Source organism: Pituophis catenifer, unplaced genomic scaffold, assembly GCF_029215685.1.
Source record: "Pituophis catenifer annectens isolate HBS135680 unplaced genomic scaffold, rPitCat1.0.hap2 SCAF_1, whole genome shotgun sequence".
Lineage (NCBI taxonomy): Eukaryota > Metazoa > Chordata > Lepidosauria > Squamata > Colubridae > Pituophis > Pituophis catenifer.
The window spans coordinates 8417690-8444786 of record NW_027256881.1 but is presented as its reverse complement, the minus strand read 5'-3'; the positions used below and the strand labels follow the sequence as shown (position 1 = coordinate 8444786).

The following is a 27097-nucleotide window of genomic DNA, read 5'->3' as shown; positions in this document are numbered from 1 at the left end:
TAATGGGAGCTCACCCCGTTAAGCAGCACTAGGGATTTGAATCGCTGAACTGCCGACCTTTCAATCGACAAGCTCAGCATCTTAGCCACTGAGCCACCGCGTCCCATAGTCTATTGTAGATGCCACTAATGTGCCACTATTAAACTAATCCGTCATTTGAGGAATGATCCAAACCATTGAAGAAACTATTTTACATTCAAATCTTTAAACAAAAAACAGAAAAATCATTTTTTAACTTTCATTGTTAAGGATAAAACATTTTAATTATTTTTATTTATTATTATAGTTACATGCTGCTTATTTAATTGATTACAGTGACTTTGATTTCCAAACATGTTGTTAATATAGACAGAACTATCCATATTGAATGAAGTCCTGTGAAGATGTGGGCTGGATTATAAATTTCTTTCTAATGTAAAGTAGTGGAAAGCAGACAAAGATGTTTTAAATAATCACACATTAAGTACAGATTAATAGACAGCTTAATTGGTATTGTTTTGCATTTTAAACAAAGACTTTGAAGGACAACTGCTGAATATTTTGCATAACTATTTATAATCTTTTCATTAAAAAAAAACAAAAAATGAAGTTATAGAGAACTGACAAATGAGATTTGCTGTTTTCTCCTGAAAACAGCAATAAAAGGAAATTTTAAAGAATACTGAGAATTGTATTGAAATGCCCCAGATAAATCTATACCTTAATCCAGCTCCAATATTATGAGATTTTGCAGTAGGGTTGATTGGGAAAAAAAGTGTTGAATAGACAAAGATAGCCAGTTATATTACACTGGAAGTAGCTAAACATTTTTTCCTTATTTTTGTCTAGTATCTGAAACGAAGGGATATGAGAAGTTTGAATATGGTAATATAAACATCCTTGATTATTCCTGTTTTAGGCACTGTCTAAAAACACCTATTTGGTCATGTTAATTTTTCCCATTCTATAACTCTGTCTAGTTAGTTTAATGGCTTATTTTTTTTATCCTATAGCAGTTTTCACATTATTCTTGCAATTCACTTCATTATTTAAATAAATGAAAACTGTTATACAGATACTTTAAATGCACTTATTTATCATTATACATGTATTTTGAATGCTCGTACTTATTCTGCCTCAAGGTGAGGGATATTATTTCAACAAAGCCTGCCCAGAATCTATCAACATGCAGCTATAACTTTCAAAATCTGATTCAATTCATCATTAATGCTAAGGGTAACACTAAGACTATAGGACATTATACTATACTGGGGCGGAGGACTGTTGACACTATATGACCACTGATAAGAGACTGAGGGAAGAATTATCCCCCTAGCTGGAATATGAGAAATATACTCACCACATCAAGTTCTGCCTCCTTTTTAAAAACAGAGTATGCCTCTTCATAGCCGTTAGAACGAAGATAATCTGCTATCGCTCGATTTCTAAATGGAGAGATTTGGTTCACAGATTAACATTACAGGAATTCTGAATAGTTATCTCCAATACCTGCTCTACCAGAACCAACATGGAGACAAAACTGTCCCCTTTTGTTCTGAAAGGGAAATTATGACTCATTGCGATCCGCATGTATATTTCTCACAGTTCTGTGCAACATAAAACTTATCTTATAGTCAGAGGTGGGTTTCAGCAGGTTCTGACCAGTTCTGAAGAACCGGTAGCGGAAATTTTGAGTAGTTCGGAGAACCAGTAAATACCACCTCTGACTGGCCCCGCCCCCATTTATTCTCTGTCCCAGCTGATCGGGAGGAAATGGGATTTTGCAGTAACCTTCCCCTGGAGTGGGGTGGGAATGGAGATTTAACAGAATCCTTCCCCTGCCATGCCTACCATGCCACACCCACCAAGCCACGGCCACAGAACCATTAGTAAAAAAATTTGAATCCCACCACTGCTTACAGTATATTTATTAGTAGTAGCAGTAATTATTTTGTTAGAAAAGAAAGGAAATCAGTCTTTGCCAGAACTTGTCAGAGGTTTCTGGCATCTGTTTCTTCTGTCATCCTGGACTGCTTTACAGAGTTAGGAGTGTTAGATACATGCCTAAATTCTATGCAGTGGAGGGAAGAATTTTGGACTTCCTACTTATTTTAACATCTGCCCAAAATTACCTTCTAAGGGAGAGGGGTGGCATTAAAAAAGTAATGAATAGAATAAAAAAATAAATCCACAGGTAAGTAATTGTAAGGGGGTGGCAGACCTCCTGGAGTTAACATTGCATGTGTCAAGAAGATTCAGTTACACTTCTTTTCTTTCTTAAACCCCACTGTGGCAAATGGAAATCCTGAATAAATTCCTGGAATTAAAAACGGGCTGCATGAAAGCCAGCAATGTAAAACCTAAATCAGGTTTTGAAAGGATGATGGTACAGATAGTCCTCATTTCAGTGGTGAAATTCAAATTTTTTTACTACCGGTTCGGTGGGCGTGGCTTGGTGGGCATGGTATGGTGTGGCTTCATGGGCGTGGCAGGGGAAGGATATTGCAAAATCTCCATTCCCACCCAACTCTGGGGCCAGCCAGAGCTGGCTGGCCCCAGCTAATTAAATATGGCAGCACATGCTCAGGTGACATTCCATTGACTTCCATAATTGGCAGGCTGCCTATAGAACGTCTGACTCTCATAGACTGAATTCACTGGTAGTTTCAGAGGCACAGCATCTTCAGCTAATCTTAATGGAGGGTGTTTGGGAATGTTATCTTTGAAGACCTTGGGTCCTAGGCTGTTTAAAGTTGAATAGACTCTTATTACCATTTTAGATTCAACATGAAATCAGGAGTCATGCAGAGTTTATTTGCTTGTTCCAAGATGTCATATGCAGTAGGGGTGTGTGTGCGTGTGTGTGTGTGAGAGAGGGGGGGGGAGGGAGGGAGGGAGAGAGGGAGGAGGAGCTTTCAAACAAGTTCTGGATTTAGCAAGGCAGTTTTGTTCAACAAGGATGTTTCTTCTTGGCAAAAATATTGCCGTATACAATGAAGAAAACCGTTCTGCTAGCTTGATGACTCAGCCTTCCATCCTTCCGAGGTCGATAAATTAAGGACCCAGATTGTTGGGGGCAAGTTGCTGACTCTGTAAACCGCTTAGAGAGGGCTGTAAAGCACTATGAAGCGGTATAGAAGTCTTAAGCGCTATTGCTGTTAATGGTCTCTCAGTAGTAATCAAAGGGTTAGTTGATGGTCAGTTAATTGCTGATCAGGTTGCTGTCCTGGTTCAATAAACCATGTAATGCCATTTCATTTTGGTCACAGCCTGCCTGCCATCATAGCCCTTTTGGAGAATCGGTGTCTTTTGTCCTTATTACTTCAGCCTGCTTTTACCAGCAAATCCTTTGGAATAGAAAAAGCTTCTTGTTTAGACTACAGAATGGACGTTGTCTTACCTGAACGTCCCTTTTCTGAGTGCTGTGAACACTATCCATGGTTGGCTGGGTTAGTTCCTTTAGCTTTGACAACAACTGAGTGAGAGCTAATTTCCCTTTCCTGTAGCTAACCACACCCACATCTCATGATTCCCCAGTCTGACACGAAGGTGCAGCAAACTGCACACTATGAGGTAAAACAATTAACTTTATTAACAACAATAACCAGCAACAAAAACCAAAACAAGGCAGGAAGCCAAACTAGGGAGGGAATGGATAGTGTTCGCAGCACTCAGAAAAAGGACATTCAGGTAAGACAATGTCCATTTTCCTGAGCGCTGCTCCCACTATCCATGGCTGGGATATACCAAAGCTCAACCTCAAGGGTGGGAAGTTGACTGCCCCCCAGTGTCCCTGTCCAATAACACTTTTTGTAGCACCCGACGACCAAAGATGTCTCAGCCGAGGCATAAGCATCTATCTTGTTGTGGCGAATGAATGGGGAAACCGACGACCAGATCGCCACCCTGCAAATCTCCACCACCGACGCCTGTATCGCCCAGGCCACAGATGTGGCCGCGCTACGGGTGGAATGTGGCAAGATCCTACCCGGCAACGGTTTGGAGTTCAAGTCATATGCCAAAGCGATGCAGACTTTGATCCACCAGCCAACCGTGGAGGCTGAAATCTTCAGACCCATTGAGGCGGGGTTGAACGAGACGAGAAGTGCCTCCATCCGCCGAAAGGAAGCCGTCCGTCGAATGTAATGGTGAACGGCGCACCGTACGTCGAGGGTGTGCCATTTCTTCTCCCGGTGGTCACGAGGAGCCAGGCAAAAATCCAGCAAGATAAACTTTTGGGCCCGGTGAAACCACGAGTTCACCTTTGGAATAAAGGAGGGGTCTAGGCGTAGAATCACCGTGCTTTCTCTAAAAATACAGAGGTCCTTCATAACCAATAGGGCCGCTAGTTTTGATACCCTCCTGCCGGAGTTAATAGCCAAGAGGAAGGCCACCTTGAAGGACAAGTATTTTAGTGCAACCGACCCCAAAGGTTCAAAGGGGGGACCCGTTAAAGCCCGCAGAACCAGAGGCAGATCCCACGTCGGGTAGCAGTGTACTGTGGAAGGGTGCAAGTTCGCAGCGCCATGCAGGAAGCCTCTGATCCACGGGTGGAGTGAAAGCGATTGGTATGGTGGGCATGTGATCACTGTTGACAGTGCCGCCGTCTCACGACGCAGTGTAGCAGGGGCCAAACCCTTTTCTAGTCCGGATTGAAGAAATCCAAGGATGTTGTGTACTGTTGCAGAAGCAGGATCCACATGGTGGCTCGAGCACCAGCTGCAGAACGCCCGCCACGAGGCCTCATAAATACGAGCCATTGAGGGATGTCTTGCCGCTTGCATGGTACCTATGACCTTATCAGACAGGTTGTCCTTTTTCAACTTGACCCATTCAAATGCCAGACGGCCAACTGGAGCCACTGAGGATCTGGATGACAGACAGCCCCTTGTGACAGCGATATCGGGTGTGGTGGAATCACCCACGGTTGGATTACGGATAACGCCACGAGGTCGGCATACCACGGTCTTCGAGGCCAGTTGGGAGCCACTAGAAGCAGGTTGGCCCTTTCGGCCAGCAACTTCCGGATGAGGCGAGGCAGGAGTGGAATCGGTGGAAAGGCATACAGCAGACCGCCGGGCCATCTGCAGCGAAGGGTGTCGTGATCCTCCGCCTGTGGAGATGGGTAGCGAGACACAAAACGGGGCAGTTGGGTGTTGGTTGGAGTTGCGAATAGGTCCACTACCGGAGTCCCGAAGTGGGCAGAGAGCTCCCGAAATAGGCAGGGGTGTAGTTGCCACTCTGCTGGATCTATCTGTTCCCGGCTGAGCCAATCCGCCCTGACATTGGTCGTCCCTGCGATATGGTCCGCCTTGATCGAGAGTAAGTGTTTCTCTGCCCCACTGAATAGGGCCTATGACTTGGACATCAGAGCCCAAGATCTCGTCCCCCCCCTCTGTTCACATGTGCCTTGGCCGAGATATTGTCTGTGAAGATCAAGATGTGATGACCCTCCACTGTCATCTGAAATTGAAGTACAGCCAGTCTGATTGCCCGAAGCTCCAGGAGATTGATGCTGCTGCGTTGTTCGCACGGCGACCACTGGCCCTGAGCTACTAGATTGCGCAGGTGCGCCCCCCATCCCTGAAGACTTGCGTCAGATGTAAGGACTAGTCTGTCCGGTTCCAAAAAGTTGCAGCCCCTGAGAAGGGAGGGAGATGATCACGAACTGAGGGAAAGCCGAACCTGAGGAGGTAGGAATACTTCGAGCCTCGAGCTGGACTTGCCCGCCCGTTGAAAGGGAAGCAGGAACCATTGTAAGGAACAAGAATGCCTGCGTGCCCACAGTACGATGTTGAAACAGGATACCATCTTTCCGAGTAGACACGACAACTGGAGTAAGGGAACTTTCCATCGCTACAGGACCTGCTGGATTAGTTCGTGCATGCTCCAAACCCTTTCCGAAGACAGGTACACCTGGCCCTTGATTGAGTCTATCACTGCCCCCAAGTGAAGGAGCCGGGTGGAAGGAACCAGGTGACTTTTCTCGAAGTTGATTGTGACGCCATGATCTTGGAAGGTCTTCAGTACAAGGTCCATGTCCCTGACTGCCTGGTCCTGCATTGACGAGAGGACCAGGATGTCGTCGAGATAACAGAGAATTCGGACCGACAGTGGTCTGAGCGTTGCTGCTTGGTGAAGGTGCGGGGTGCTGAAGAGAGAGCAAAGGGCATTGCACAGTATTGGAAGTGCTGACCCGTGTATTCGAACCTCAGGTATTGTCTGTGGTCTGGATGGATGGGAACGTGTAAGTAAGCTTCCCGCAGATCGACTGACTGGAGAAGGTCTCCTTGTCTCACTCCGGCTAGAATAGACCAGAGAGAGTGGATTTTGAATCTGCGGTAGCAGACCGCCCGGTTCAGCTGTTTTAGGTTTAAAGTGCTTCTCCAACCCCTGGAAGACTTGGGTACCAGGAACAGGATCAAGTAAAAGCCGGATTGATGTTGGCTCAGAGGCACTGATTCTATGGCTCTGATGCTTAAGAGGTGTGATATTTCCTGAGTCATCAGGAGCTTCAGCTCTGGAGACGATGGAATTGGGCAGCGCAGACGGAGGGCGTCCAATAAATTCTATGGAGAGCCCTGATGAAGTCGTGTGCTGCACCCACGAATCTTCGGTTGACAGGGCCCATTTTTGGTGGAAGAGGCGGAGTCTCCTGCCAAAGGGGCCCGAGGACCGAGCGTCACTTCCCCCTCCGAGGTGGTTTGAATCCAGCTCCGCAAAGGGGCCTCTTTGACTGCTGGTTGCGACCACAGTCGCGGAACTGTTGTCTGTCTTGATAGCGGTCGCCACCATGAAACTGGGCACACTGAGAGGAGGACCCACTGGGTCCTGAGCCAGCACGAAAGGGCTGCCGTTGAGAGTATGGGGTGTAACGGCGTTCTGGGCATCGGTATGAAGATGGCAGCACCTTCCTCTTGTCCTTGTCCTCGATCAGGACGGGATCTAAGGCCGCCCCAAATAAATTGGGCGCTTTGTACGGTGCTGCAGCCAGCTTCCATTTTGCTTTAAGGTCAGTTTTCCAGTGACGCAGCCAAAACAGTCTCTGAGATGTAACCGTGGAGGCGAGGGCTCTCGAGGCAAATCTCGCCGAATTCAGAGAGGCATCAGCCGAATATTCAGTGGCTGCAACGATTTTATTTATGTCTTGGTGCAGTCTAGTATCCTCAGGCGGAAGTCGTTCCTGCAGTTGTCGCAGCCAGATCAAGGACGCTCGATTGAAAAAGGACGTAGCTGTTGCTGATCTGATGGCCCAAGCCACTGCTTGGTGCGACTTGCGAAATGCCAATTCCGCTCGCTTTTCTTCTGCCTTGAGGCCATCCAGGGCATCTGTAGATATCACCGAGGTAGCCGATAGGTCTGCAACTGGCTGATCCATGGAAGGCAAGGCCAATAGCTCCTCCAGTTCAGGAGCTGAGCAGTAAAGTTTCTTGTCCTGGGAACTGGGTGTGGTTAAAGAACCTGGTTGACCCCAGGGTGTCTGAATTACATCCGTGAACAGCTGTGGGCAGGGAATAACGTCTTTCCTCGGTTCCGCAGTTCTGAAGAGGGCATCGTGAGGTCCTGCTGGGTCATGAGCGGATGACTTATCCTCCCCAGGTAGTCCCAAATTAGTCGTCAGACGAGCCTTGTGAAATAGTGACTTGAACAAGGTCGGTCGAAACAGTCCATTAAAAGACGGAGTATCAGGAATCATACCCTCGTCTTCCGAGAGCTCCATGTCCTCCGGGCATTCCTCCACTTGATCTGAATCCTCAGACGAGACTTCCTGACCTTGAGACGTTTGTGGATGAGGCTGTGATTGCTCTTGTGCCCCTTGGGCGCCCCCTGGCTGATACGGAAGCTGCAAAGCTTGCTGCATACCTGCAGCCAGGAGAGATGATAATGCTGATGAAAACATGGCTTGAAAGTCCAGTTGAGGAGCGGGTAAGCACCCTTCTGGAGCTCGGAGGCCAGATGCCGTCGGGGTAAATGTTGCCTCCGCCTGACGGCGATGAGACACGGAAGCGCTCGCCAGTGAAACATCTGGCATAGAGTGAGAAACTCCTTTTGCTCTGAGTAGTGGGTATCCCGTTCCAGCTTGGACAGGGGACGGCTGGTTTAAAGGAAGTGCGCCCGGGTCCTCCGAGTCTGGGCCTGCCTCCTCTGGTGCAGCAATAGCTGCCCTTGAACTGCTCTTGACCGGCGTGGGGCAAGTTGCCACTGCCCTCTGTGCCTTGGCGCATTGGCGCTCTAGGGCCTTGTGGCGCCTTAGAGCATCCTTTTCTTGCCCCACTGGCGCCTTGTCCACACCTGTTCTGCGGCTGGGATACTCCGACCACTTCCCCGCTGGTTTATTAGAGGTCCTGGATGATTTGCGTGGCAGACTCGCCTCAGACTCCAAATCAGATGACAAGAGGGGAGTCTGCCATGCCTGTCACGGCCTGAAGCACATGAATGACTTGTAGGCTGAGCAAGAGACTAGCGACTTGAGGCGGCAAAATGAGGCCCCGGATAACTGGCAACTACCACTGTGGTTGCCTGAAAGTAATCCTGAGCGGCCAGGCAAGAAACCAACCGAGCAGGCCAATGGAGGGCTGTAAGCTGTTCAAAGGCCTCCATTCGCTAAACCGCTGTAATGAGGAGGCTCTCCGTCTCCTAACATCTCTCTTGCGGCTCGACAATCCCTTCGATGGCAGCCGGAAGCAGTCTTAGCTCAAGAGGGAAGCTGGCCGATCATGGACTCCCAAAATGGCGGCCCGAAGGTCTGTCAAAATGGTGGCGCCCTTGGCGCGAGTCTGCTGATGGCGGGCACAAAGCTGCGGATTCGTAATGGTGGCCCGAAGGTCCGACCAGATGCTGCACTGCCTAAGCGGTAGGTTCGTATCGCTTCTCCCTCATAGGCCGATAGCCCGCTCTCTCCACGCCCGCTAGCTTCAGGGAAGAGCGGCGTCCCGATTACTCACGCCCCATGTGCGCTCACAATGGCGGTCCGAAACTTCAAAGCCGCCCGAGCCTAGGATGAAACGGCGCGATGGCGGGGTGGTCGCTGGGCTCCGCTCGTCCTCTGACGTCTAGTTAGAGCAACCGGACCCGCCCTAAAGGGAACGGAGACCAGCTGCTGTTGAAGATTTCGTGTATGAAGGCGTGGGCGGCCCGGAGCTCCAGGCGCGCCTCACAGCTGATAGAGAAAAAAAAAAAAAAACTTCGCTTCTCGTAGCCGCAAGTAAAGAAATAATCAAAAATAACAATAAAACCTATTAGGATCCCAAGGAAAGGGAAAAGGGGAAAAAAATTGGAAAAAATCCCACTAGCTCAAATAGTCACTTCAGTGTTTGTCAGCAACTGAGTGAAGACTGGGGAATCATGGGATGTGGGTGTGGCTAGCTATAGGAAAGGGAAATTAGCTCTCACTCTGTTGTTGTCAAAGCTGAAGGAACTAACCCAGCCAGCCATGGATAGTGGGAGCAGCGCTCAGGAAAATAGCAATATGCATCCCTTAAATCAGTGGTGGAATTCAAATTTTTTTACTACCGATTCTGTGGGCGAGGCTTGGTGGGCGTGGTGTGCATGGCAAGGGAAGGATACTGCAAAATCCCCATTCCCACCCCACTCTGAGGCCAGCCAGAGGTGGTATTTGCCAGTTCTCCAAACTACTCAAAATTTCCGCTGGATATAGACAGATCTCTTAGATCTGATATTGCCTGATATTTGCAGCTGGAATAAGACAAAATTGCAACATTGATATTTTGGACCAGCTCAGGTTTTCAATCAGTTTGTTGTACTGCAGCAAACTGATGTAAGAGAATGATTAGAAGCAGAGGCCCCTAAGACTAATAATCTCAGTTATCAAGGAAAAAGAGCTGTGCCAGAGCTGCTATTTGGGAATACAGGAGAGATTCTTGGATCTGAATCTGCTGAATCAAGGAAGATCCTGGCCTCTGTGTCTCATTAATGAGCTTACTCACTAATTAGAAACCTCGCCTTCTACATACCACTTCTGGTTGGCCCCAGAGTGGGGTGGGAATGGAGATTTTGCAATATCCTTCTCCCAGGAGTGGAGTGGGAATGGGGATTTTGCAGTATCCTTCCCCTGCCATGCCCACCAAGCCACGCCCAAGCCACGCCCACAGAACCGGTAGTAAAAAAATTTGAATTCCACCATTGATGTAAGGGATGCATATTGCTATTCTGTAGTCTAAACAAGAAGCTTTTTCTATTCCAAAGGATTTGTTGGTAAAAGCTGGTAAAAGCAGGCTGAAGTAATAAGGACAAAAGACACCGATTCTCCAAAAGGACTATGATGGCAGGCAGGCTGTGACCAAAATGAAATGGCATTACATGGTTTATTGAACCAGGACAGCAACCTGATCAGCAATTAACTGGCCATTAACTAACCCTTTGATTATTACTGAGAGACTATCAACAATACCGCTTCATATTGCTTTACAGCCCTCTCTAAGCGGTTTACAGAGTCAGCAACTTGCCCCCAATAATCTGGGTCCTCATTTTATTGACCTCGGAAGGATGGAAGGCTGAGTCATCAAGCTAGCAGAACGGTTTTCTTCATTGTATACGGCAATATTTTTGCCAAGAAGTAACATCCTTGTTGAACAAAACTGCCTTGCTAAATCCAGAACTTGTTTGAAAGCTCCTCCTCCCTCCCTCCCTCCCTCCCTCCCCCCCCTCTCTCTCTCACACACACACCCCTACTACATATGACATCTTGGAACAAGCAAATAAACTCTGCATAACTCCTGATTTCATGTTGAATCTAAAACGGTAATAAGAGTCTATTCAACTTTAAATAGCCTAGGACCCAAGGTCTTCAAAGATAACATTCCCAAACACCCTCCATTAAGATTAGCTGAAGATGCTGTGCCTCTGAAACTACCAGTGAATTCAGTCTATAAGAGTCAGACGTTCTATAGGCAGCCTGCCAATTATGGAAGTCAATGGAATGTCACCTGAGCATGTGCTGCCATATTTAATTAGCTGGAAGACTGTCAGATGCCTTCTCAAGTAGTATTGTCCCAGTTTACAAAGTCTTGCCACTAAATCATTCAACCTGGCACCTCCTTTGTGGTTCTCTTGGTAGCAGACCAAGAAAGTTTCTCCTTTTTTAAAGCCACTTCAGGTATAGAATTATGTGACAATGTAAACAGCATGTAACACCATGTTTAGTTATAATATAACTATTGCATATAAATCGCAATAAATAAATAAATAAATAAATAAATAATCCTTGTAAGGTATGTAAGGTGGTAAACCACCTCCTGATGTGTTGGCTAAGGGTCAAGATGACTAGGCATTGTAAGAGTTGTAGTCCTATATATCTGGACTATATTAGATAGGAGAAGCCAACACATAGCTACAGGTAGTCCTCGGCTTACAACAGTTCATTAAATGACCATTCAAAGTTACAACATCACTGAAAAAAGTGACCTATGACTGTTTTTTACACTTATAACCATTGTAGCATCCCCATGGTTATGTGATTTACATTTGGATCCTTGACAACTGATTCACATTTATGACGGTTGCAATGTCACAGAGCCAGATTCACTTAACAACCATAATTTAACAAGTGCAATGATTTGCTTAACAAATGTGGCAAGAAAAGCCGTAAAACGGGGCAAAACTCACAAATTTCTCACTTAACAATGTGAATGTTGGACTCAATTATGGTCGTAAGTTGAGGACCTGTACCTGTACTATGTTAAATAGAGCTATCCATTCTCGAACACTGTCATGCTAAAAATACTTTTAGGAATTTTGTGAGCTATTCATCAAAAAGATGATTAAGATAAGGTTGGTGTAATGTGATGAATTAACTGTGACATTGAAATGCCACTGAGGTAGCACTGCAATACTATGCAATAGTCAGCATCACTTCTTGGAGCCTTCCCCAGCCATTCATCATGCTGGCAGAGGCAGCTTGGTGGTGGAAGCCCAACACACCCTGAAGACATAAAATATGGGGAAGGCTGAGTTTCTGATCTGTTCCCATGACATGACCAACCTCATTCATGTGCAAAGTTAATGTGAAGTGGATGAGGAAAAGAAAAAGGATCCTGGATCAATTCATGCTACATGGGTTTAGACTAATGCTCCTGAAGTACAGAAGTGCTGTAGCCAGAATGTTCTCCATTCTTTATTTTAAAAAAACAGGCACTCCACCTTTCTAGCTACAATCAAGGTCAATCGAGATGGCTTGCAATAAAAGAATTGAAAGTCTGCAGGTGAACACAGCACTGACAAATATTAACACAGCAGTAGGCATACGACACCATTCAGAATAGGAGTTGAGGAAAGTGAAAGACTGCATTACTACAATGCACACATACTTGGGAACGCTGCAGAAGCAAATTCTGTAATATTATTTCTAGCATAGAAGATGCCTCAATCAGTCAACATTATTTTCTTCTGTCAATAGTTGATGAAAGTTGCGGGACCGCCTTCTGCCACCGATAGCCTCCCACCGACCAGTACGCTCCCACAGAGAGGGACTCCTCAGGGTGCCGTCAGCCAGGCAATGTTGGCTGGTGACCCCCAGGGGGAGGGCCTTCTCTGTAGCAGCTCCTGCCCTCTAGAACAATTTGCCCCCGGAGATAAGAAGGATATCAGATCTCCGGGTCTTTCACCATGCCTTGAAAACTTTTCTTTTCCATCAAGCAGGGCTGGCATGAAACCCCCCCCCCCTTTTTTTTTTTTTTAGTTTTTTAGTTTTTTAGCTTTTAATCTGTCAATGGGTTTTAATTCGAATTGTTTTTAAATTTGGGCCAAAGTATGTAATTCTTTTAATAATTTTAAATTTTGTATTGGTATGTGTTTTAGTTCTGGCTGTGCACCGCCCTGAGTCCATTAGGAGAAGGGCAGTATACAAATTGAAATAAATAAATAAATAATAAATAAATAAATAAATAAATAAATAAATAAATAAATAAATAAATAAATAAATAAATAAATAAATAAATAAATAAATAAATAAATACTCGGCTTACTTTAATGAGCAGATAGTCTTGGATGGAACTTACCAATACAGGGTGGATAAAAATCAATGATTTTTTTAAAAAAATCAAAAAAAAATCAGATTTTTTTGATTTAAATCGGATTTTTTTGATTTAAATCGATTTTTTTGATTTTTATTGAATTTATTTTAATAAAAAACTTTTGGGGTAAAAATCTATCGTAAGATAGTTTTCTATTTAAGATACATAAATAATTTTGTTTATTCAGCATGAAATGGAGCTTAGTTATGTAGTATGAGGTTGTATATTCTGCAACACTGGGACTATCGGTGAGTCAACAGTGGGTCAAAGGAGTAGCAGAGATGACAGTTGCTCTTTAAAAATTATGATTTAAATCGAGTTGATTTAAATCAAGCCTTTTTACTAGTGATTTAAATCATGATTTAAATTGTGATTTAAATCAAATCCGCCCTGTACCAATACATTCAACAAGACTGCGTGGAGGGATTGTTCTGCATTGTTGTTCAATCATAGCACCGAACAGTATAGTGTGTTCCCTCTGGATCCATAACTAAAGCTATGAGTCAGCCATAGCCACTTGAAGGCTCAGACAGCTGCTTCATCATAAACCCAGAGACCTTGGGAGGACCTCAAGCAGCTACTTCAAAAGCCACTTCCAGAGGAACACTTACTCGGTTACAAAATGAACTTACTTTTAAGGCATAGTAAAACATACACAATGAAATCACAGCCTTGGGGGGATTAATAAATCAATTAAATGAACATGCTGTAATAGAAGCTATTCTCAAAATATATGAAATCATCTTGATCTTTTACTACGACCTTAGATAGATACAGTAAATGTGCTGAGTTTCTTCCATTAATTTTGATGAAGAAGGAAGCCAGTCCTTATACCTTTTCTCCAAATGTTTACGTCTTCAAGTGATTCCTTTATTTTGCTCACGTTTTGCACCATTCCTTTTCTGGAATTGAAGTATATTACACTAACTCGGTTTAATTCTGAGTGAACATGTTCTGTATCCAGCCAACTATGTTTAATAAACCATGGTTAAAAAAAGAGCTAACAATGAATGTGTGTGAACAAGGATATGCCCATAACTGGGCATCGTAGCAAATTAAAACTCCTTTCAGTAATTTGCCAAATGTGTGATTATCTCACATTTATTATGAATAACCCCAGCATATCTTAATATGGTTCAAATTTCCTCAAGCTTTTGGATGGAAGCATAAGGCAGCTTGACATCCTCCAACTTTATGAGCATGAATTCCTAGAATTCTTGAGATATAATAAATACGATCTTTATTAAGAATTCTGGAAGCTGTTTACACATTTAGAGTGAGTCCAGGTTTGGGAAGATTGCTTTAAAATGTGCTGCTCCCTCTCTCTTGCCATCCTATGTCTAGTCACTTCCCCATATGAAACCAGATATTAGAATTTGGAAGCAGTCTGATGTGCTTTGTTCCTTACGAATTGTCACCATTGTCACTTTTCTTTATTGTCAAATTGTTGCTTTGTGTTTAGCAGTAGGTGTTAATTCAACAAGATAAAACTTGACCTAAATTCAATGTTAAAATTTGATACTCTCAAGTACTCACAGCTCATCTCGTTGCCTCTGTGACAGCACCATTGTGGCTGTGATGTCTGGTTAACGTGATCCAGCTGTCTCCTCTGCGTCAAGCTCCTTTGACTTTTTGTGATACACAATTCAGTCTGCCACAAAGTGGCTTCAACCCAAAAGACAAGGCGTTGCCACAGGTAAACACTAGCAAATAGGCAGGATGCATTCAACAATGAAGAGTCATTCCATCTAGAAAACGAAAAGAAAAACAATAGTATTTTGTAGAATGTGTCAGTTATATATAGCTTTTTCAATTTGAGAATAAAATAAGCAGACATTTTAAGTGCTACATATAATTTTAGCTTAAAGAGTACCATCTCCCAAAAAAGGTTTCCCCTACATTTCTACTAGCAGGTATTTTTAATTTGTCAGAAAAAAAAAAATGTATACAAAAGAATAATTGCATAATTACTTTCTTGTATTCTTAATTTATTTAATTTAATTCTTAATTTAAATATAGATTAAACCAAACTTGGTTTGTTCTGCTTCCCCCGTATTTTACCAGCAGCCCCAATGCCTTAAAAATTCAGCTACACAAATTAGAAAACATCCATGTTTGTCATTTGTTAGATCGGTTGTTTGTCCTAAGATAAAATGCCCATTAAAATCATATTATGCAGAATAGAACTAGCCTTCCCCTTTAAACATCTCAAATTATTTAAATAAAATTTAGAAAGCAATGGTATCACTGACACTACAGTATATAAAATCATAGGCTACAATTAGCCAATCAAAGATTACTGAATTAGAATCATTGGCCACAGAAAAATAATCTGCTGAAATTCTTCAATTAACATACCTGGCTATATCATATGGGATTATTTTGAATAGAATCTTCACAGGAGAATTTTATTATCTACTGTCTTTATTGGGAATGAACGTTACCAAATCCAGCAAGCTAACTATATATTTTATACTACAGTGAATTCTAGATCTCATCAACTTTTCTTGATGGTTCAGAACTAATATTTGGTATATTTAATATAGGATAATATTCAAAGAAGAATACAAGGAGCAAGAAAGTATTTTATTTTTTAAAAAAATCTCAATTTAAGTATTTGTGTCATTGGAAAATGTTCACTGAATTTTTAACCCTAGAAGGAACTTCTGTAAAATTAAATAGTTTGTTCCAATGTATGACACTTTTGAAAATCTAAGTATTAAAAACAAGCAGAAAACTCAAGAAACTACAAAAAAGTAAACATTTAACATATTTTGTCTACTTCTTTTTTTATTAGTATTCTATTAGTATAAAATGAACAGGGCTATAAGCAATTTTGTGTAATGCTGCAGACACACACAATTTGGTGTCAGGAAATAACAGTCTCTGGGAGAAATATAGTTTAAAGGAATGCCAGTTCAAGCAATCTTTGCCATGTCTCCCTTCCCTATTCATTCCAGGATACTCCAATAACTTTTTAAAAGCTATCCAATAAAAGAGTTTCAAATGCAAGGTTAGGACAATATAACAGAATACAGAAATAGAAGGGACCTTAAAGGTCTTCTAGTCCAACCCCCTCCTGGAGCAGGAAACCCTATAAAATTTCAAATGGTTGTCCAATCTCTTCTAAAAAACCTTCAATTTTGGAGTACCCACAACTTCTGGAGGCAAGCTGCTCCACTGATTTAATTAATCTAATGAATTGATTAGTTTTACACAAGTAGGATGATATTTATTTAATAGTATTAAATAGTATTAAATACCTTCTTATTAAAGTAGAACGGATAGACCCTGGGCTACTATTCTGTTCATTAGATATTGCACATTCAACCGCTGAACAATTTTAACATGTTCTGACAAAGCCTTCCAAGTTTTGAGATTTCTAAAATCATTTTTTCCAAATTTCTTTTATTCCTCAAATATGAGAAAATAACACATTTTCAGACTGACCCACCCCAAATGGATGCATTGAGAAAGTTAAGAGGCATGGCAATTATCCATTCCAATTTACGTTGAAGACATTTCTCAACTGGCACTATTCTGCAGCTATGGTTCTTAGAGAGCAAATAAATTGCTTTTCAACAATGAATTGCAGCTACAGTGAAGAAAATCAAGTACGGCTAATATGTAAACAGCTATGCCATTACTATGCATTATTTGGGCGCAACCATTGGGCTCTGCAGCACTCTCCGATCCTCAAGCCAGATGGCAACGCCAAGTCTTCAGGCTCTTACAGAAGGCCATCAAGGCCGGGGCCAGACAAACCTTTGGGGGGGGGGGGAATGATGTTCCATACAGTGGATGCAGCAACAGAAAAGGCTCTCTTTCTGGAGCCCACCAGATAAAACTCTCTAATGGACCTGCAACAAAGTATCTTCTGCCAGAATCATTCAGCTGGTAGATGCCACTGGGAAGAGTAGGGGTGCCTCAAATTTATAATTTAAAGATGGGGAGAAGAAAAGAATGATGCCTATTTGAAGATATAATCCACAGTATAGGGAGGGACGCGGTGGCTCAGTGATTAAGACGCTGAGCTTGTCGATCGAAAGGTCGACACCCTAGTGTCAATCGAATCCCTAGTGCCGCGTAATGGAGTGAGCTCCCGTTACGTGTCCCAGCTTCTGCCAACCTAGCAGTTCGAAAGCACGTAAAAAATGCAAGTAGAAAAATAGGGAACACCTTTGGTGGGATGGTAACAGCGTTCCGTGCGCTTTCCGGGCGTTTAGTCATGCCGGACACATGCCGATCACAGAGATGTCTTCAGACAGCGCTGGCTCTTTGGCTTTGAAACGGAGATGAGCACCGCCCCCTAGAGTCGGGAATGACTAGCACCTATGTGCAAGGGGAACCTTTACTTTTACCTTATAGGATTCCACACCAAATCTGAAGACAAAAGGAAGCAACTGCCTAGAATAAATATTGTGCTTTATACTAAATCACATTAGTTGTTTCTTGCTTAGGCACTTGGCAATAATTTGAATCTTCTGGGAGGCAGGGAATAGTATTTGGAGAAGTAAACTCACTCATGATTTCTAAAATTCCTCTCTAATTTCTTAGTGGCAATTTTTCCTTTGTGATAATGAGTTACATAAACATCGTCTCTAAACATTTTAATGTAAATAACAAAAGTTAAAAATAAAGTTTTTTAAAAAATCTAAAAGTACAGCTGGTCCTTGATTTATTGAGACCAACATTTCTGTTGTTGAAACATTTATTACGTGAATTTAGCCCCCATTTTATGACCTTTCTTGCCACAGTTATTAAGTGAATCACTGCAGTTGTTAAATTAGTGACACAATTGTTAAGTAAATCTGGCTTCCCCTTTGGCTTTGCTTGTCAGAAGGTCACAAAAGGTGATCACATGATCCTGGGATACTGCAACCATCATAAATATGAATCAGTTGCCAAGAATCTGAATTTTGATCATGTGACCATGGGGATGCTGCAACGGTCGTAGGTGTGAAAACTGATCATGTCTCTTTTTTTCAGTGCTGTTGTAAACAGTCACTAAATGAATTGTTGTAAGTCGAGGGCTACCTGTACCTTAATCTAAAGAAAATAGTCATGGTTATTCCAAGCTTTCTTCATTACAGAGACATTGTTTTAGCCAGGGCAATTAGGAGCTATGCTGTTATTGCTACAATCTTAAGAATTTATTAATAGTTTTTCAAAATCTTTGCCTAAGAATAAATCCATAATGTCAATTAATAAAAGTTTAAACAATTCTTTCTTGCCTCTATGCTGTTCTATCACAAATTATGACGTGGCCCTCTCCCAATATTGTTGAACTTCAAATTCTCAGTATATTCAGCAATGATTGCAGTATTTGGGATTGCTGAAAACTGCCATTCAATTATATCTGGAGGACCAGAGGTTCCTCACATCTATAGTTGAATATCCAGAATTTTCTGTGAGCTTTTCCTCAACATACAGGGGATTTTCAGAGATTAGATTTAATCAACATTTACTTCCCTCCCAAATTCTAAACACATACACCTGACATTAATTTCGAAACCTTAATGGAATTTTACATATCAAAGTCACGCTTACAGCATTGCACTGAATGTTCTAACAAGAAAAAGATGTAATGAACTATATGTTTGTTTATATATGCTAGTATATAAATATGCTAGAGGCTAATTAGTCTAAGTTTTCCTCTTGCATAATTATCAAGCCTGTTTAATTTTATGATTCTCTTTCTGGCCAAGAAGTCCTAATCAATGTTCCCTCCTCATCTTTCAACTGTCCACTGTAGTTACCATTGGAAAACTTTAATAAAATAATCTTTATCACAAAGATGTCAAATAACTTTAAAACCTTGTAACTCCCATGTGCAAATTCTTAACCATCAATAATTACCGTACACTCTTATGGCTCTGACAATGAATTAAAATGCTCAGACACAGCCTTAATTCGTAGTCTGTTTCCTATGACAGGTAATCAACTTATTGTCCAGGAAAAAGTTAGGTACTTTCTCAAATACCAAAAATGCATAGTTTACCCAAACTGAAAACACAATGCAAGATCAATTTACCAGATCTTGATGCAACAAACTTCTCAAGCACTTGACTAAGTTTCTGCTGTGATTTACATCTTTGCATAATTATACTATTACATAAGTCAGTTTATTTGCAGGAGAGCATCATTATGCAGATGACATCCTCACAGGAAAGATGTAAGGGGTCATTTAGGCAAATAAACTCCAATCCCTACTTCATCCAAATAAAAGCATCTATGATGGATGGATGGCCCCAATTTATGTCTCAGCACTTCTGGTAAAAGGGGCTTACTATCTTCTTTAGAATCTTCTCAGGTACCAATATCAAGCTGACAAGTCCACTGTGGGTTCTGTGGTGCTCTGCGAACTTGGTGGTGGTGGTGGTTTGAAGACATTTCATTACCAAACAAGGTAACAACATCAGTCCTAATCCCCATATCTTCCTTTCTGCTCTTTAAAGATATCATCTTCTTCCAGTTATCTCTAGAATTCTCAATGATAATGCACACATTCCTTCAATGCCCAGGATGCAATTCATCTGATTCTGAACATTTAAATTCATTCAAAATAAATGGATATTTTGTGTTTCTGATAACAATATTTAATCCTACCCTTTAATCCTGCTCTTTACAACTGCTGCATTGCAATTATAAGAGTCATCCCACCAGACCTCAAGTATATTGACTGCATTATATTTGCCTTCTTGCACTAAGAAATCCAGCTCACCTGATTTCTCACACTGAGCGTAGTAGGCATGTCGGCAGCAAAGGCCATGAGCTTTATGAGCCTATGTCCTTTTGGATTTTTCACTGAGTAGTTTAATAGGCTCCATTTCAGCAACATTTCTACTTCTTTTAATAGTGCACAGGTCTCCGATATCTTCCCTTTAGGGTTTTCATCTGCAATCTCATTCAGCCTTCTTCAAGCTACTTCGGCCAAAATACATTTTTATTAGTATTTTACCCTATGCCAAGAGCCCACCTTCCTGGTAAAAGGACCCTAGAAACCAATTCTTCCCAAGATTTAAAAAAAATGATTTACAGGAAGTCCGTGATTTACAACAGTTCATTTAGTGGCTGTTCAAAGTTACAACGGCACTGAAAAAAGTGACTTTATGACCATTTTTCACAATTATGGCCTCTGCAGCATCCCCTGGTCATGTGATTTACATTCAGACCCTTGACAACTGGGTTCATATTTAGAATGGTTGCAGGGTCCCGGGGGTCATGTGATCCCCTTTTGTGACCTTCTGACAAGCCAAGTCAATGGGGGAGCCAGATTCACTTAACAACCATGTTACTAAGTTAACAACTGCAGTGTTTCACTTAACAAATGTGGCAAGTAAAGTCGTAAAATAGGGCAAATCTCACTTAATGGGTTTCTCACTTAACAACATCAATTCTAGGCTCAATTGTGGTCGTAAGTCGAGGACTACCTTTATTTTCTTTTTTCTTCCCATTTCCAGTCCTATTCCTATTCCATAGTCCTATTCCTATTCCAGTCCTATTCCTATTCCATGGTGTGGAAGGACAGATTAAAACATCCCACGAAGGCCCCAGCTCCAACTTTTTAAGTTTGGATACAAGGATATCTGGTCTTTGCAATAATTTCATGCGGACCAACCAAATTGGCTGTGAGTCCACTTAATATGTCTCGGAAAGTAATTTGTTACACCCCTGATCCATGATCCTGGCAAGCATCATATTTTACGAAGTGGATGGATCTGGTTGGTGTGCTTATTTCAGTTCCTCATTATACTAGTTTGCCCTCCTTCAATGTCTTTATTGTATAGTATACATCTATTCTCTGTATTCATGATAGTGAATTTCATGTTAAGTTTTTATCCCACCTAAAGTCTTAGAGGAATGCTAGCATATTTAATTGGTAAAAACCCAATTTCAGATTAGTCGTTAAGTATTTTGCAATATTCTCTAATGCATTTTTTGCCAATCACCTGTAGCATTTGATCAACAAAGAAACGGCTTTTAAAAATATAAACATATCCCTCTTTACTACAAAAAGGTTGTGATATCAAATTTATTTTTTTAAAAAATATGTTAAAATGCTACTCATTGTAATTGCATTAAGATGCTATTTTGTGAATAGTAAAAAAAAAAGTTCAAAACCATCCTACAACTATTTTATCAAAACACAGCAAATTAAATTTGACATATCTAAGTATGTAATATATGTAATGTTAATAACAACCTTGCTCTGATAAGCCATGCCTCATTTCCTTTAAAGCTAGGCAATTACTAGTTTTAGTAGTGGTGAATCACTTGTGAGATGGGCAAGCTATTTGATAAATACATACATATTAACTCTTGAATGATTTAAAAGTTATTTTATATTTCATTTTCCTCTTCTGATTTTTTATTAGCAGGCAAGAAAGTAAAACAAAGGAATCAGTACAATAAGTCTTAACATTGTATGGACTTCAAAGCTCTTTTTACTATGTATTTTATATATTGTACTCCTCACAAACAGTCAAATCTTGGGCTGCCATCACTGTCATTCTTTTGTTATTTGTTTGTGTATAAGCAAGGTTTCATTAGCACTGCAGTTTGTTCATTTATCGCTCATCTTCATCTACTGGTACTTCATTATCTGGAGGAACTGAACATATAGAATAGTTGGAGCACAATCATAACTGAAATAATCATCTTAAATCCTGAACTTTAATTATTCCAATATTAAGGATTGGAATAAGCTTGTCATTTCATGCTTTATGCCAAGAAATCCAATTGGTTAATGCTTTCAGGAGAATGGGGAAGAAGAGTGAACGACTACAAGACATGGGAAGCAAGAAAAGGTTGCCTAAATGCTTACTGGAAATTTTAACTTTGGAATACTCCCAGTTAAAAAGATTCATCATCTGACTCTCCAAGCAACCTTTCTGGTAATGTATTGCACCTACTGGAATTATTATTTAAAATTTCCCAGGATTCTGGTCTTATTTATATTTGTGTCCTTGTTCATTTATTCAATTTACCAACTAACTACTCAACTAATATGTAAAACATTCCATTACAGAGAATTCAGATTGCTTTGAAATTGGTCCAACGTTAAATATATGCATTTCAAGATTTCAAGATTGGACCAATTCCAAAACATTCAAAATGGTTAATTCCAGAACTGGAATCCTCTATATCAGGGGTCTCCAACCTTGGCCACTTAAAGTGGCCAAGGTTGGAGACCCCTGCTCTATATTGCCTGGTCAACCTTTTCTGGCTTCAGAACTTAAAGACAGTCAAGTCTGGCTAGTACTAGGATGGAAGACCTCCAGGGCTTTACAACCTCTGAGATCTTAGGCTGTACAAAAAAGTTGGGAAACAAAAAACCCTTTCCTAAAAGGTGACAGCGTTTATACACTGTTGTCCAGAAAACCACTTTACTTTATAGTTAATACATCGCTATGACACTATTTCCAGCAGTGTGTAGAAACAAAAAACAAAGTAAGACTTGGACTGTCTGTGCAACCAATTATTACTTCTGTGTTCACTGTGCAGATCAACATTGGCTTAACATTATAGGGTGGTAGTTTTCAACGTTTTCTTCACCATGGACCCCCTTTAAATACCTTTTGTGGCCATGGACCAGCAAAATTTAAGTTAAGATTTAAATACCCTGTTTCCTCGAAAATAAGACTCAACTGGAAAATAAGTCCTAGCATGATTTTTCAGGATACTCGTAATATAAGCCCTACCCCCCAAAATAAGCCCCAGTTAAGATTGTCAGCCGGATGGGTGCATTTAGTACTGTATTTTCCCCAAAATAAGACCTAACTAGAAAATAAGCTCTAATACATCTTTTGGAGCAAAAATATAAGACCCGGTCTTATTTTTGGGGAAACACGGTAACAACATTCCTTCAAGCCTTTGCGGATTCCCTGTGATGACATTGCAGCCCTCCAGGGGGCCATGAACCACAGTTTGAGAACCACTGTTATAGGGCAGTGATGGCGAACCTCTCTGTGGGCACGCGAGCCGTCACCACCTGCTCTTCCGGGTTCTGGCACGCATCTTCATGTGAAAACCAGCTCTCCTGCGCACATGCACGGGCTGGACCCGGGGAGAGAGCAGGTGGCCGGTGCACATGTGTGCGCCGGATAGCTGGTCTTCACGCGAAAACCAGCAGCAGCAGCTCCAAAAATGAACTTTGAGTCTCCCCTGTCCACCTCTCTCCCCGCGCCACCGGCTTCCTCCGGACTTCTGACTCAGGGGTAAAGAAAGCACCCAAATTGGAGCCTTTCTCTTGCTGCGTTCACACGATCCTCCAGGTCAAACCCAACAGCCACGACGTTCCCACTTAACAGGCAAGGTCTGAACAAAGAAACCAGAAGCGGGTGGTGGGAAGGATCAGCCCAATTTCTATAACCCACTGGAAACAGCACTGGATTCCCACAACCACAAACGGATTGCGTGAGTCAGAAAGAGCGCGTTTTGCGGGCTCGCAGTGCTTGGCTTTTAAGGGCCAGTTGACTCCATGGCGAATTTGCTTCTCTTGCCTTGTTACAGATACACACACACATATAAACAAACACGATCCCAGTCCGCCAGAGAGCCTGACCCGAGCCAACTCGGCCCAAGACCCGCTTTCGATTGCCGGCCTTGAGAAGGCACCCGCCCGCTGCGCCCCTGCGAAGCCAGTTTTCCGCTTGCTCACATCCACGTGGATTTGTTGGGGAGAGCGCACTATATTAGGACAGGCAGGCTGGCAGGCGATCCGGCACGCTCATGGGAAGGAGGCGAAGGCAGTGTGCCAGCGCCACCCAGAGCCAAAAAGGAGGTCCCCGCAGTTGGCTTGAACCCGTGAGCGGCGGCTGAGGTGGCAGCCACTTCAGAAGGACAAAGGCAGAGGCAGGCGAGCGAGCAGTCTTGCCTGCCTGCTCAGTGGCATAGCGTGCCCCCGAGTTTTGCTTCTCAGCAAGGAGCTTCCCCGCTCAGGAAGCCTTTTCCAGGAAGCCAGCGAGGCAGGGAGAGGGCCGGACAGGGGAGATTTAAAGTTCCTCTTCGGAGCTGCTGCTGCTGGTGGTTTTTGCACGAAACCAGCATGCATACTGGCCACCTGCTCTCTTCCAGTTTCCGGTGCTGCGCCCCAGCATGTTCCGGTTTTGGCACTCACTGCCAAAAAGGTTCCCCATCACTGTTATAGGGGATAGTCCTATAACTAACTGGCAACAATTCTCTGTATACAGTCATGAACATTTAGTATTTGTTTTGAAGACATTTTATAAAGTTTGCAGGTTCTACTTCAAAGTGTTTTCTTAAAAGATTCCATGCAGTATAATATCATTTCCAAGTTTGGCCTTTATTTATATCATGACATTAATACATCTCTACAGGTAAGCCCTGTTGTAGTATAGACTCTTCTATCAAAATTACACGCATTTACTGGTTTATTTTGTAGGTAATTTTGATTGTTGTCTCATCTGCATATTTGCTATTCTTTAAATTGCCAGGAAATGGTCTAAAAATCCATAATGCGGCAACCTTCCTGAAGCTAAGATCTTGGGTCTTGTGAGTGAATGTTACAATTTTTTCATAAATCCCAGACAGCATTACATGTAAGTCCTCAATTTACAACCATTGTTAGGCAAGTCATGATGGCATTGAAAACGGTGATTTATGACAAATTTATGACAAATTCTCAAATGTACGACCCTCACAGCATCCCTACAACCTCCCCAGCCAAAAAAAAACGCGGGGGGGGGGGGGAAGACTTTTATTTAAAGCAATAAAACCCAAGATCATAAAAGCAGAAAAATAGAGTTTAAAAAAAAAAATCACGTGAACAAATAAAAATGATTAAAAACACACTGTAAAGAACTGCCTGTTGGCAAGCAACATGCAGCCATACTTTCATGTATCTTACTATAGTATTATTCCATTATATCTTTCAAAATGAAAACCTAAAACATGAATATTTAGGACAAGTGATACAATGAAACTTATTTCTATGTATGCATGCTCAGAATTGTGCTGTAGACAGTTAATAGTTCCTAAAAACTCAGTAATTATGTATAAATGCTACAGATGTATATTAATAAAAGAATGGGTTGAAACTAAGTATTTATTTTTAAAAAAACTACTGTAGGATTTGTCAATTGTAGCTTATATTCGGATCTTGGATTCTAAGCTTTAAAAAAACAGCTGTGTTTACTCACATGAATGTAACAGCTGAAGTTTCTCTTCACCCCTTCTATCCATTTTCTTCAACATGCTTAAAAGAGCATAATTTCCAGTTAAAATCTCTACCTAATCAACTGATTTACATTAATCAAATGGGAATAAATTCTGGAATGGTGACTTTCACTAAAATTATTCATAATTAGAAAGAGTATAGTTAGTCCTTGACTTATAACAGTTCATTTAGAGACCATTCAAAGTTACAACAGAACTGAGAATAGTGACTGTTTTACACACAACCTTTTCAGCATCCCTATGGTCATATGATCAAAATTCAGAGGCTTGGCAACTGATTCATATTTATGACGATGGAGTTACTAACTTAACAACTGCGGCAATTCACTTTTCAACAGTGGCAAGAAAGGTCGTAAAATGGGGCAAAACTCACTTAACAAATGTCTCACTTAACAAAAGAAATTGTAGGGGTTAAGTACGGTCCTACGTTGAGTACTACCCGTATTCCTAGATTTATCTAACTATAATAAAGATTAAGAGTGATCAGAAGAACAGAAAAGTGAGAGATCAAAAATGGGGTTAATTCACTTTTTTTAAAAAAAGAATCATTTTTCATAATACAGTATAGAAAAGGAAAAATATTGAGGTGTTGGTGTTTTATATACAGTTCTGTCACTTTACTAGCTCTGTCTTCTTTATTACATTACTAATTACACAAACTGAAACCAAGCAGATGTTTTGGAGATCAGAAATATAAAAGTTTACTTTTTTAAAAAAAATGGAAATTTGTTGGAAAATTGAAATCTATACAATATTCACTTTTACATCATTGTAAAGCCATATTGTTTAATAAAATCTTCCTTATATAACTGGTTGAGCTTTATAGCAAAGAAAACTGCAAAGAATAATACAGATTCGTATTATTCTTTACAATACAGATTTGTAGACTGAATTTGCTTTAAAATGTTAATATTTATTAAAAATAAAGTTACAAGCTTTAAAAGCTTAAGGAACGAACACACACAGATGTATCTTTTGCAAACATGTGGAGGCAACTATTTCATTTGAACTCAGAAAAAACACATTAGAGCAAAACAAAAAAGATATTATTTAGGGTTATAACTGTATCAAGCAGATACTAAAAAGCACAATTTTTTCAGGGAAATTTGAACCACCTGAAACGCTGTAATCAACAGCTCCTGAATTTGAAATACTGCCCATCAGCAATTTGTACCTCCTCTAATCCTTATCATGTCATGTAAGGTTGCCTATATTTATAAAGCTTCTGATTTTCATGTTAATTTATTTGACATTTTCAAATATAGACTTGTCAAATCTCAATAATTTAACATAAATTAAAAAGGAAATAATGGGAAATATTTCAGAATTCATTTTTCCAATTGCTTAGAAAATAACTATAGTTGAACTATATTTCCCATAATCACTAAAATAGCCAGTGAAAAAGATGATTTTAAAGATTACCGATAGAGTGTCTACTTAATTCAAGAGCATCAACAACACCGGATAAATATGCAGAGGCCATAAGGCATTATTCTTTCATTCAGTTTTTTTGTACAAAATGAGCTAAATGATATTCCCTTCAGCAAGTAATGTATACACTGTATCTATTTATAGCATTTATAGACCACTTTAAGTCATCCACATAACAGCAACATGGTAACATAAAAGAGCAATTATTTCTAATGATATTAAGTAATCGGACACCAAGTATCTTTGTAGAAGTCATAATCCCTGGAGATCCTCTGAAGAAGCTAAGTTTTTAGCAAGCTTTTGAAAGGTGGTTAGGGAGCCACTCTTCCTTGGGTGGGGAGATTATTCCAAATAAGGAAAACTCCCCCCAAAATGAACCTCTTTGTATCACATCCCAAAACAGTCAGAAGCTTCCGCAAGTATTCTCTGTTCACTCAGACTGGATACTTAGAGAC

The 27097-nt window shown here is 41.3% G+C and overlaps 1 protein-coding gene across 1 annotated transcript in view; it reads right to left on the bottom strand.

Annotated features, from left to right (window-relative positions):
- Positions 1–27097, bottom strand: part of PAFAH1B1 (platelet activating factor acetylhydrolase 1b regulatory subunit 1) — a 69975-nt gene that overhangs the window by 27428 nt on the left and 15450 nt on the right. Inside the window, exons 2-3 of the mRNA XM_070932055.1 lie at positions 14547–14758; positions 1340–1424 (exon numbers count right to left, since the gene is read on the bottom strand). Of these exons, the coding sequence (XP_070788156.1) occupies positions 1340–1424; positions 14547–14578 (117 nt within the window). The 5' untranslated portion in view covers positions 14579–14758. The remainder of the gene's footprint in view (positions 1–1339; positions 1425–14546; positions 14759–27097) is intronic.